This window comes from Phaethon aethereus, assembly GCF_964289735.1.
Source record: "Phaethon aethereus genome assembly, chromosome: 3".
NCBI classification, from domain to species: domain Eukaryota; kingdom Metazoa; phylum Chordata; class Aves; order Phaethontiformes; family Phaethontidae; genus Phaethon; species Phaethon aethereus.
Window position 1 is genome coordinate 90,041,955 of NC_138576.1, and position 13,785 is coordinate 90,055,739.

Consider the following 13,785-nt stretch of genomic DNA (forward strand, 5'->3'; position numbering starts at 1 on the left):
AGAGCTAATGATGCCAGCAAAAAGTCCCACGTGATCTTTAATGGCAAGTGATCAAGACCTGGTTTTCACAGTATATCAAGAAGCCAAGACCAAAAGCAAAATGAGGCAAAAATTGTGAATGTTTTCATTTTGTGTCTTTAAGAAACTTTTTTTTCAATTGTGTAAGAACCCTGGTGTGGAAGAGAAAATGCTATATAAGGCCTGTGGAAAGTTTTCTTAATAAGGCATGGAGATTTAATAATGCAGCTCTGATACTGATAGAAGTAAAGTAGCAAAAGGTCTGCCCATAGTACAGCACACAAATTCTCTTCTGCATACTGAATCTTGGTAAATGAAAGCAAAGCTGATTTCTGAATGATCGTAACAGATAGCGAGCCTGTACAACCATGTAGTTAAGGACTTATATAATAAATGAGAACCAGCAAAAGTAACAATGTACACAGACACCCCTCCTACTTAATCTGAGTTTCAGGGTACTCAATGAATCTGAAGGCACTATGGAGCTGGGAACAGAACTTCATAAAGCACTAGATGCCTCCACATGTTTTGGGTTTTTAATATATGTATTACATATTTTATAATATAATTATTCAATAAGTGTATAAAACTTTATATGCTTTTATTCAGTTTATAGAAGTCGCCGACACTGAAAATCACTCAACCGTATAAAGCAACACTGAAAAGTAATAGTGTAAAGGAGGCTGAGACAGCATAGTGACAATAACAATTTTCACATATTTTGGGCTTCCAGGAAAAAAGCAACAACAACAACAAAAAACAAAAAGAAAAAAGAAGAGTATCAATTAAAATTTTATCTATTTGTCATATTTCTGATTAATATTGAAACACTGCATTATACAGATGCTTCCTGAGAAGTTTTCCGCTTAAGAAGATCACAATCTGTGTTTCTAGTTCCCTCCAATGAAATAGTTTGCCCCTATATATTTAGTTTTCTAATGAAAATACTTTTCTGACTTTCCTATGGATTCTACCAAGTACTGAAGGAAAGTAAATTTTTATCAGCAGCATCTATAAATTGTGGGAAAAATGTTATGAAATAACAGTAGCTTTTTGAGGATACTGAGGCAGCAAAAGCAATCAGAGCTGCTACAAGTTGTCACACCATCCCGAAACACTCTTTTGGAGTATTCTAACTGCAAAACCATAGTGACCATCTATTCACTCTAGCAAGGAAGCTGTGAAAACAGCAAAAGGAAGAAGTTAGCCAAAACCTTTACATAAGATTATGCAAGCGTCATAAGCCATTTGTACTGTATTCTGTAAAGTATCAACTTTGGTTAATGTCTAGGAGTCCTGAGCACCTTGTGTTTTGGAGTTAAGATGATTACACAAGAATTGTAGTTAAAGCTCTTAGACTAAATACAGATGAAACCATATATGTGGACCTCTCATTTGCCTCCTCCTAAACTAACTTGCTATGGACCAGCTGTTTCAGTATCAGTGAGAGGACAGTCATCCCACCTGTATCACAGGCCATATCAGCATTTCCTTCCGAATGAGAATTTTAGTAGAAGCTTCCAGCCATTTTACAGATTTTTGTACCATTTATCCACTGCAGCTCAGGCCTGTTCAATACCAAACTTCTCTCCAGACAACTTATCACACTATTCCCCTTGTCTCTAGTTAAGGGTAGCTGAGATCATCTCCTGAGGGGTACTGAGAAAGCTCACTTTGTATGGAATTCTCAATTACACAAAAGTCTTTGCCTACACTCAAGAAAATTGCTGTACAAGTGATCAATATTTAATTTTGAAGGGAAGCTCCTCCCTTCCCTCCGGTTCCTCCTCTGCCACTGTGCAACCAGCCATTGGTACAATAGAGCACTATAAAGAATTTTTTTCCTAGACCGCAGCAGTGCCATGAAGCATAGAAGTCTGTAGTCTTCATCATTTTGACTTCACTTGAAGCATCTGGAAATGCTGCTTTTAATTCAGATACTCATCCAATTACCCATAAACCTTTGTTACACAATTGGAGAATATCCATGTCAGAAAACCCTGATGTTTTGAATTATTGAAATGTATTCCTTCTATACCTTTTAATTTGTTGCCTTATTAAGGTCTTTAGCCCTTTCACTTTGGGAGAAGGCAGCAGAATGTCAGGATGTATAGAAGTAAAATGTAATACTAGTTTTTTATGTTTATGTGTTTTTTAGTTCTACCTAACCATATCGATAGATCAAGCTGGTTTATAGCCAAAGGTCTGAATAACACTAAAAAAATGCTGAGGTAATCAAAATATTCACATTATGCTCTAGAAAATCCCTTTAAACAAGATGCAAGGATGAACTAAGAATGTATTTCTTCCCTTTTAAGTCTTTAACCTTTAAGTTACCGCAAAACCTGGAAAAAACGTTTTCTATATCAACATTAGCTCTGCTGAGATATTATAATGAGCATTCTTTCCTATCCAAGCAGTTGAAACTTGTGAAATCACAAAAATAACACCTGCACAATTTTTTTTTTTCCCCTCCATTGAAAAGTCATGTAGAAGAAAATCATACACATATCCCTTGTAAATTTTACATTTCTTTCCTTTTTCTGGAAGTTATTTTGAAGCTTTATGCAACAGCACATAAATATTAAAAAAATAAAACCTCAATGTAAAAATACACATATTTTTGTATATGTATATAAAAATATTGGCACTGTATGTAATTATGAAATAAGGCAGACATTGGGTAAATTAAAAACTGAACAGGCAAGGTGTACACTGTAAAATGAAAAAATATTAAAGTAAAAAAATCAGGTGGAAGTTTTGCTTGAACAAGACACACATGTTTTTTCCTTGATCTTTGAAAAATTGTTCTTCCCCACAGAGGTTTTATCAGGTATTGTATTTGATTCTGTTATTCTACAAAGCAGACCTTCAGAAGGCAAGCTGCAAGAAAATCAGATGGCCATTCTGTAAAGCAGAACTTGGAAGTATTTCCTGCAATATGGTTAGCAATTACTCACTTGACTGAAGATCGGAAAAAGAGTAGAGTCTCTCAGAAAGGCACACTGATTGTCTAAGCTGTGGAGAAAAGCAGGTAATTAACACTTACATAGCGTGCTTAACCTTGAAAACAATCTACAGGATTGATTATTCAACGTGATATGCTCACAAGATAATCAGGTAAGGCCAACAGCATCAACATAAATCCGGTCATTCCATACTTTCTGTAAATTATCATAAAAATACCAATTTTTTCCTTGGTGTTATAAGACTTTCTACTAATATTTTTTTTTTTTACTTTGGCAGCTTACCCTTAGTAATTTACTTTGGCCCTTCACTCTGTAATTGAAAGCAATTTATGAGGTTAGCAGTCTCAGATTTCATGCGACTATAATTAATGCACAGTATAGCTAGGTACATATTTGCAGTTCAAAAACAATCATGCACACACTCTTCCCAACAATGTATAAATTAAGATATTAAATCATATTTTATCACCTCAGACCACAACAAACACACACGTTTTCCTCCAAGACAAACAGCATCATGGCAGGGTCAGCAAAAAAATGGGCAAATCCTTTTTGATTTACAATCCCACATAGTCATAAGCTGCTTAACCTAACAGAAAGTTTAGTCTACATAAATTAAACTGTGGGAATGTCAAACACCCGGGACTTCCAAAAGAGTTTAGAAAAAGAAAAAAAGAATGTAACTGAGATTAAAAGAACCCAATATTGAAAGCATGGCATTGTGCCCTCTAAAGGAAGGGATAGCTAAGGGTGTTTCTATCCGTACCACTCATCCAAATAAGGCTGAAGGAGGTTCCTACTGAAGTTAATGGAAAAGCACCAACAACTTCAGTAGTATTGAAGAAAAAACAATGTCCCTCTGTGCTTTCCTTCCAGGCAGAAATAAGTTTAGAATGCTACCATCGTCATAGGAAGAGACAGTCAATAAACAGGTCCCTTGAGCTTAATTATGTCCATTTTAGTATCTCTTGATCCTTTCAGCATTTCTGCAAATTAATAAGTAATCTTGTAATGCAATATGCAGTCCAATTTTGTTTATCAATCCTAGTCACTTCAGCTTTCTAGCTCTTAATTACATTAAAAATGTAGAGTGAAAAAGTATTTATCTGAATCTGCTACACTGAGTAAATCTAAAAGAATGTCACTTACTAGTTTAAAAACAATCCTGCCAGCAAGTCTGACAGAATCTGGAGGAAAATTAGGCTCGGCGCTCTTAAGACATCTGCATTCCTGCTTGTGGTCCACCCAAGCTTCTTTCTATTAGGATTTTTTTTTAAAGGAAGAGAAAGAAAAAACTGCATGTTATTTTACACAACATATATTCTGGTTTTATATATATACACACATATATTTTTATACATTTATAGTTATATATGCACACAAACAAACATGCTTAGCCTCACCATGGGCTGGACCTGGGGATCCAGAACCACAACGGCATCCCAGCCATTGAGCTGGGCTGGGAGGAATGGCTGCAGAGCCAAAATTCAGTTCCAAAGGACCAGGAAGGTGACCTTCCTTGTGTACTGCTGTCCACTGACTCTGGCAGCCTCCAACACAGGCATGCTGACTGCCAAAGAAACAGTAGCGTAGTCTAAGACTGCAGCTATAATATGAGTGTTGTGGCAAGGGACGGGCTGGGTTATCTACTCAAACCAACCCCCCATCACGCCATTCCCTCTAACGTAATTGTGTAACTACGGACATTGGAGCTACGGCAGGGCACGTTTAGGACACAACAGTCCTGAATTATGCTACCCCAGAATTTAACTTTACTTTTAAGAAAACCCAAGAGAAGCACAAACAAAAAACTGTATGGTCAAGTTCCCAGTCCCGTTCCCTGTCAATACAAAGCTCATTTCATTCTGCTTCCTGCTACTGTCTGATGACACAGTTCGCACCATACTTTTTTGAACATTGTATCTGATGCCTTTCACCTACAAAAGGAACATGTAAAGATAGAATGAAAACTGCACAGAAGCCTAGAATACCTTAATTTTTTGTCCCATGTTCCTGCTATACAAATAATTTTCCTTACGTTTATGCAACATGCTATCAGTAGCGTTATAAGCTTAATTCAAATTGGTATCACCAATCCAGCTGGCCAAAGTTTTTGTTAGATAAATAAAGGGGCTCTGATTCTCATTTCATTGTGGCAAAAAGAGATGGAGTTGCATACTTCTCAAGATTGGAGAGAACTAGAAGGGATGCTAAAATACCCTCTACTATTTTAATTCCACCAACATACCCAACATTTTAGGCAAGCGTTCACTCAGCAGTCAAGACCACAGAGGCCTTCAGAGTCTATCCACTTCAACAGAATGCAGCTGCTCTAAAGCAATGGTCAAGTTCTCCATGCTGCAAAAACTGTCCCCAAACATCCCTGAGCTGATGAGGCATTAATGCCCACGGCTGGGAGGACCGCTGATGATACGGTCAGTTCAGACCAGGAATGGTCACTTTACCAAAATAGAAGATGGAACCAGAAATATTTCAGTTGCATGTACTACCTGAACCTGCAATTTTTGTTTCTCAGGCCACTTTTACTAGAGTAGCAGACAAAGACTAACACTTCCATAGCAGAGACGAGACAGGATGATAAGGTAAAGGAAAGCTGCTATACATTGAAATATGTAATTTTATTTTTTTTCCCCCTTTCCTTTCCTTGTCCCCCCAAATCAGTGTGGAAGAACAACAAGAGAGAGTTTTCAGTTAAAGTAACATGTTGAAAGAATGTCAGTTTCTGATCACCTTTTTTTTTTTTTTTTTGGCCTTCTGTCTTTACAGGCTGAAAGTTCTGTTTATAATTTACAAAAACTCCAAGCCCATCTCATTAACATAGTACATATTTACACATTTTATTTACATGTTTACAGTATATGTTTGAAGCCACACAGCTGTTTCAAGTACTTTTAAAAAGCAAATCGAAAAGTGAACAACAAAAAAGTGCTACAATGACAAGAACTCAGAATAACCAAGGGCTTCTGAAGGTGACATTTTCTCATAGATATGCAGTAAGAAAAAAAAAAAAAAAGGAACTCCAAAAAACAGCTTCTGTTAGGTAACTGCCACATAGAAAATTATAAAATGTCTAATATAAAGTGACTACATGTTCAGCAATTAAAAAAAGGGAACGGCTATGGTATGTGCAAATGCATGTCACACCTGTAGACACTGATATGCTAATTATAAAGATTACAAAGGCCATCACACCATTTTTTCTTAAGCTGCATTTAAGTGGGGGAATTGTTTCAGGTAACTAGGTTTCAGCACCAGTAGCATTTCTTCTATTTCACTCAGGTTTTTCTTCCCCTTTGGCTTACACATAATAAATAAATTGGACTTTTTATTTCTTTCAGATACATGGGAGATTTGTGATTTCATTTCCTTTACCCATAACTCTACAAGGGGAAAAAAACGACACCAAGAAGGCATTAATCCAAATACAGTTAGTGTCACATGCTATCTGACAAATGAAAGTTAAGTATCTAGTGCTGAATAGAATTATTCCTGTCTAGAAGAAACAGGGTCATGCTTGTAAATGTCCGGACATCATTCTGTGTAATATTATATTGGCATTTTTATCCCACTGAAACTAAAATTGTTCTTTGGAGTAAGCCTTTATCTGTCAATTTTTTTCCCTACATAAATGTTGCAGAGAATTTTAAACATGCTAGAGGTGACATCAAAATGATTAATAGCTTACCCAACCAATAAAGCCCTAATGAGATGAAATATGCAGTACCACATAGCATCATATGCCACATTTCTTTGAGATGTGTTCCCACATGAGAAGAACAGTTCAAACACACGCCTTCTGCAAAACAGGGTTTCGGCCAAAATCAGTGCCAAAAAGGAATTAGTCTGACTCCTCTGCAGGAGGAGTGCTGGAAGGGGGACTGCCACTCGCTTTCTCCCACCTGGCTGGGGAGAGGGGGGAAAGCTCCAAATGCATTAAGTATAATGAAATTCAACAATATTTCTTCTCACTACCAATACAACAAGGATACAAATTACAGAACAATATGAAACCAGGAAGATTTATGACCCTGGAGAGACCTACTTTTAAAGTTGGTCTTTAACAATACTTATTGGTGGGCTTGTATTAGTCCCACAGTTCTCCGTGGGAGGTTTTCTTAACTTTGCGTATCCTGGCTTTCAGTCAAGGGTTTTTATCACATATCCAGCATGAGTGTAAATACTACAGTGCAGAGGTATGGCCACCTGGTACGACCATTCTCCCTCCCTGCCAGGGAAGGTCTTCCAATTTTGCAACAGATTTTTTTTCGCCCTTTTGTCAGAAATGAACACTGTCAGAAGGTGGCAAAGAAAGACCAGTAAATAGTGCAGGGCAGTACCCAGCCATCTTCCTCCAGGCTTCACTATGCTTAGCAACTCAGAAAGAATATCCCTTCTTTTATCCCCTCCCAAATCATTGTCTCTCCTTCAAGCTCAGTGTATCCCAAGTCCAGTTCCTCAGGTTTTACACAAGTGAAAAGGCTGCGAACCCACGTGGCTCAGGAAATAGTGCAGCATATAGTTGTTTACTAGTGGCAGACTGCGAGTCTGCTCTCCTGAACCAGCACTACACAAACATCAGTGCAGCACTGGGTGTCACGGGACAACCCAGGCCCAGGACCACCTCCTCCGGGCTCAAGGCACGAGCACAGACACCTCGCATCTGCCTGCAAGGTCTTGCATATTTTTAGCCGAGCTGTTTTGCCAATGCGTGTCCATTCTTGCACAGACATATGCTATCCCTGTCTCCCAGTGGTCCCTAACCCTATGAAAGATCCTAAACCAATGTTTATGAAATGAAGGTTTCCCTTGCCTCCTCTGCAGAATAAAAAAAATGAATGTTTCCTGCAGATTAACATGCTAATGAAAAGCAGTTAAAGACTAGAGCTCACTCAAAAAATAAAACTCAAAGCAGGATATTTTTCCATTGGAATGCTTTGATTTGTTAAGAAGATAATTTGTAATTTCCAAAGGATCATCCAAATTTTTACAAAATGTCTTTGGTTTTGTTTTGCTGGGTGTTTTTGGGGGGTTTTTTTTTGGTTGGTTTGGGTTTTTTGGGGGGGCAGGGGTGGGGTGTAAATTAAGCAATTTCAGTAATGTTTGATAATGGCACATTCTGAACCCTGCCTGAAATGACTGTCTCATTTGTTAGGGATTATCATCTGGTCCCCAATCTATGGGATGGACCAAATTAAAAAACATTGCCAGAGGAGATCACAGCAGTGATTATGAGGAGCAGCAGACATGGTAACTCTATGCTTAGAGGGACACACAGCCAACAAAACACTGTTAAAAGGCAGCTGCAGGAAATTAGGCATCAACAAGCAGGAAAGGGGCTACAACAGAGAAGTGTCAAGGTGGGGTAAAAGTCAATGAGGTCCAACTGAAAGAAACATTTAAAAGCAAAAAGTCTACATATACTTGACCCTGAAATCAGAATTCCATTGGAAAAGGTCAGCGCAAAGGATCTCTTGTGATAACTTCCAGTCCCGCATTTCTAATATCTTTTGAAGTAAATTAAAGTGTTAAAATTGGAAGCAAACTGCTTCAACTGGCCTGATAAAAAGGAAAATTTTGAAATTTCAAAGAACTCACTTGCAACTTTCAATATTGACATTATGGAGACTTCTACAAACTGAAAATTCTAATTCTCATATAGTTTTGTTCAGGACTCCTGGCTCTGCCCACATATCTCCTTAAAGGATAACAATTCTCACAGTAAGTTCCAAAAAGAGAAACACCGTTCAAAAGGCTCTTTTTTTTTTCTCCTATAGGTTAGCCTGAAGACAGTTTTTCTCAACCAGCTCACATTTTAAATCAAATGAAGATTTTTACAAGATATTTGCAGCTTTAAAAATGGCTCATTTTGGTACATCCTAACATAGAAATCCCCTGCTGCATTTACTTTGAAGTTTTCTTCACACAGTTCACCTTTATCCTAAATCTAGTTCAGATACTCAGATTAATCTCTTTTTTTTAAGTTAGATTTTTACATTAATTCTGATTTCATTTAATACATTAACCAGAAAACTCCAGAAAACTGACAGTTTTTAAGCCTAAGATAAGTCTTTTGAGTTGTAGAATTCATTTAACACACAGCAAAAAAATAACCAAATCATCCCGCAACTAAGTGTAAATTGTAAATCCAACTGCATAATTTGCATTTTGAAGCTATCTGTATTTATAAAACTAAGATAGCCCTGTTCTGTCAATATCCACTGTTTAAAATGTGCAAACTACAATTTCATTCAATACCCTGCTGTTTATTTTGTTCAGCAATTAGTTCAATTAGAAGTGCACATATTAATGAATTGCACTAAAGCTACAGAGGCTAAGTAGAGCACAAAGCCTTTGGCTTGGTCGAGGAGAGTTTTGCTAGCAGCTGCTACAAAACCAGAGCTGCACAGTAGTTTAGCTCGCTTATCAAAGGAAATACAAATTAGAGGACAGTCCTCAAAAATAAACAGATCTGTCTCATCTGTTTTAACTGGATCATCTGCCCTGAGCATCAATCCCAATAAATTCACTGTTCTGACTAGAAAACAACATGTTTTTTCAGTTATTCCCAATTGCTACCTAATATGACAGGTTATTGTATAACATTAATTAAATATTAATTTATTGATATTAACAGTTCAAGATATTATGTAACAGTAAATACACAGCATTTTAAGTCTAGATTACTTTTATCAGCAGTAGCCTGCCTCGCTGAAATTAATACCTTCAGCTGTGGACGGCTTCAAGCACATGAACCCTAGAGCTGGAAGCACAAAGCAAAGATACCCAAGATGGCTTCAGACTATCCAGTGTGAATCCTTGAGGCATGTTCAAGTAGCTGTTTTCCCCAAGGAGGAAGCCCCATTTCCTACTTTTGTTGTTACTACACCTAAGCTGGAGCAGGGTATTGCATTACACCTTGCAGATTTGCCAGCACAGTCTCATTTCACGATAGAGTCTCGCCAATAGAAGCTTTACCGATGACTGTCCTGGCAAATATTTGTTTTAAACTTACCTTGTAAACACGGTCTTTTATATTCTTCACAGTCATATTTCCCTTATGATCTCCCACAATAAATCTACCTGTGGCATTATTATTGATGCTACAGTAAGCACCTAATGTACGTTGCACACATTTTCCATACAATGAATCAAGATGACATATCTTCCTCCTTTCCCCTTCCATATGTTTTAATCCCAAAAAGGAGGGGTTTCTGGCATGCTGAGAACACTGCAGATCACACTAAGGCAGAATTGTTTCTAGAAGCACATCATTGAATATCAAGGACTTAAATTCAGATACATTTAATACAGCATCACTACTAGTCCGTTTTGACCATTAGTTGGTTTTCTTCATTTTTCTCTACTTAGAAAAGCAAACAGAAATCACAATGCAAAACTAAGAGGAATTATTTAAAAATTCAAGGGTTCTGCAAGGTGACCATCATGGTTCAAATCTCAGGTGCCTGGTTCTCTGCTGTGTTAGACTTTATGCAGTCATTTACCCTTGCATGTCCACTCAGTACCACATCCTGCCAACTTTTGTACACATGCTTAAGTGACAACACAAGCCAAATATAAAAGCTAAGGTTTTAGGTTTTAACACCTTTAAGAACTGTTTCATAGGATAGAATCACAGGATAATTCAGGTTGGAAGGAATCTATGGAGATCTTTAGTTGCTGAGCCCGGTCAGCTCTGGCACCAGAGCAGCCCAGAGCTTTATCCAGTGGGGTCTTGAATACCCCCAAGCATGGAGATGACACAAACACCCTGCCCAGTCTGTTCCACCTCTTGGTTGTCCTCAGGGTGAAACATCTTTTCCTTATATCCCATGTGAATTCTCTTCTTTCAACTTAAGCCTGCTGTTCCTTGTCCTACTGCCATGAACCACTGTGAAGTGCCTGGCTCCATCTTCTTGATAACCTCCTCAAAGATGCGGTTTTGCCCAAGGCCTTCTCTGCTCTGTACATTCTTGACCATTATTTCCTCTTAAAAAACTGGAATATATACTTTGCCACGATAAATAATGACCTTTAAAGGTCCCTTCCAACCCAAACTATTTTATGATTCTATAAAAACTACTCTGGAAATGCAAATTGTTTTACTGCAAAATTGACTTAAGAGCCTTCAGTCTAGTCAGCAATGCTGAAAAATTATTCCTCCCCCTCTAACTGAGCACAGCCAAACACCACACATTTCAATTTAGTTTTGTCTATTGCACTGATTATAATCTTATATTTGTAACTACAAAAATATTCAAATAAAACAAGGCAACATGTTTACATGCTCAGTCCATAACTACAAATAAGTGTGGAGGTATGACAATGCGCAAAATGCATGGAGACCTTGTAAATAAAGTATTCAAATGCCTGTTTTCTTCAACCCTTTATAGCTGTTATTTTTCATCTTACCTGACAAGATTTACCACAGTATTTAGCAACCTTGCACTGAGAGCATCTGTGCAGATGTTCATTCCTGTTTAGAAAAAAATGAAAATCAGTTATAAATACAGCCAGAGCTTTGTATTTATCCTTCTTACATAACTAGCATATTTCAAGTATTCCAAGACGAGAAAAGTATCTGAAAAACAAGAGTAGTCTAAAATGCACTATTACACAGGAAGAAATAGTGCATGGTTATGTTCAAAGCTATATTCACAGTTCTTTACTCATGTGACTGAGCACCTCTGGGGTCACTTCGGATCAACAGTAAAGATAACAAACGTGCTTTTTTTTTTTTGCCATACAGCTCTAACTCTGAGGAGTTCGATTTTGTAGGTAACATCATAGAGCTGTGCAATACAGCTAGATGTTCATTATCCGTCTTGAGTCTTGTCTTAAGCAAGCATCATTAGCTGTCTTAAGCAAGACCTTGCTGTGAACCTGCAGTTGTGACATCAAATTATAATTTTATAACTGAGTCTGAGGTTGACACGTCAGCAGAAATGTCTGTCTAAAGAAAATATTTCTGATTGGTGGACAGTGAGACCAAAATAAAAATTCGGGGGGGGGGGGGGGGGAAATATAGTGACATCTAGAAGGATAACTACCAGAGGTATACGTCACAATCTAAGGTTAAAAGAACCACCTGGCTCTAATACCATTCCTGATGTTGTCTTAGTTTACAGTTATATGAGTTAAGAAAACATCACTGAAGTTCTGTAAATTTCTAAACACTAAGGAAATATTAAATGTGAAAGCACACACAAAGCAAATCTTACACCCCAAATACACAAGTTCAAGTAAAGAGGTTTACTTCAGATGAGCAGAAACAAGACATAGATTTTGGTGCTTCCTTCCCCTCTTACTTTCCTGTAGATAATACAGCATATGTTGCATTACTCTGGTAACACTCGATGGTTTTCACTTTAATCTCTTATCATGCAAAGTTACTTACATGCTTTGTGGGCATTTAGGCAGGAAAAACAGTATATACTTTTTTAGTTGTTAAAACTGAAAGCAGGAGAGCTGCATTACAGACACAACGGATAGACTGCATAACCTTATTACTTCCCCTCAGATGTCCTCCTGGCCATCCCTCTGACCGTAGCCAAGCACAGCGCCCGACTGGGTACCACTGTTATCTCGTGAGCTGCACACAGCTGAACGCAGCTCAGTTACACCCAAGAAACAGTCACCACAAGCTGCTCCTCAATAGCCCCTTCTCCATCCTTCTGCAAGGCAAGGGGGGTGTGTGTGTGTGTGTCAGACACTCCACTCTCCCCCTCAAAAGGCAATTTTAGTAATGCAATATTTGCATTGCTATAGTGCTGCCTCAAAACCTATTATACAGATTAATTCAGCCATCCAATTTAATTGGGAGATAACTAAGTATCTAACAGCCCATTTTGATCTGAAAGGACAAGTTCAAATGATCAGACAAAGGGCCTTTCTCTGCAAGATTCCTGGTGTCTGCACATTGGTACTATGTGTGCTCTTTTCATTTGCACGCCCAACTGATGTGACTAAAACAAAGTGTAACTCTGTCTCTGCTGACACCAAAAGAAAACTCTTCCACTGTCATCAATACTCTAGAGGCTGCATACCACATAGTCAGACTCCCAACTCAACTGCTCTATGACATGACCTTTTTTATTCTACTTGTGCAACTCGATTGTCCACAAATTTTAATTTCTATGGGTGACTTCAAAATGGCAGAACATTCCCCAGAGACCACATCCAAAAAAGACAGCACCAATGTGCCCACAATCTAGAGCTTCAGGATGATGAATTTAGCCCACTGATTTCAGCCATGACACCAAAACTATCAGGAGTAGAGGCAAAACACCAAAAATACCATGGAGCATCCTCTAACACACCAACCTCTCCTTTCTCTCAAGTCCCACAAGTGGAAAATATCCATATATATTGTATAATAATATATCAAATTATTGATATATTGAAAATATAATATATCAAAGTATTGCTATGTTTGATTTATTAAAAATAACAGCTTATACACTATCTTAGGATTCTTGTAAGCATTCGGGGAGTTTAGATTGCTGCATTAGTCAAAGATTAAGAGGAGCATTATGTACAGATCCTTACAATCAAGTAACAATCTTTTCATTTCTACTGCATAAAAACCACTATTTTGTTGCACAATATTTTGTAGGAATTCCTACTACTTACCAGGAGAAAAATTAATTAGAAATATTTCAGATGTAAGCACATGTTTTGCTAGTGCCTTCTTTACCTTCCTACCTGCAAAGCCAGCCCTGGAGTCCGAAAAAAAACTAGCAACTGTTGTATTCCTATAAACAGAATCTAAAATCTCATA

At 37.7% G+C, this 13,785-nt stretch overlaps 1 protein-coding gene across 1 annotated transcript in view; it reads right to left on the reverse strand.

The window, feature by feature from the left end:
• Positions 1-13,785, reverse strand: part of SMYD3 (SET and MYND domain containing 3) — a gene marked incomplete at its 3' end in the record, with an annotated part of 420,719 nt that overhangs the window by 357,854 nt on the left and 49,080 nt on the right. Inside the window, exons 2-4 of the mRNA XM_081998098.1 lie at positions 11,418-11,481; positions 4,137-4,244; positions 2,979-3,036 (exon numbers count right to left, since the gene is read on the reverse strand). Of these exons, the coding sequence (XP_081854224.1) occupies positions 2,979-3,036; positions 4,137-4,244; positions 11,418-11,481 (230 nt within the window). The remainder of the gene's footprint in view (positions 1-2,978; positions 3,037-4,136; positions 4,245-11,417; positions 11,482-13,785) is intronic.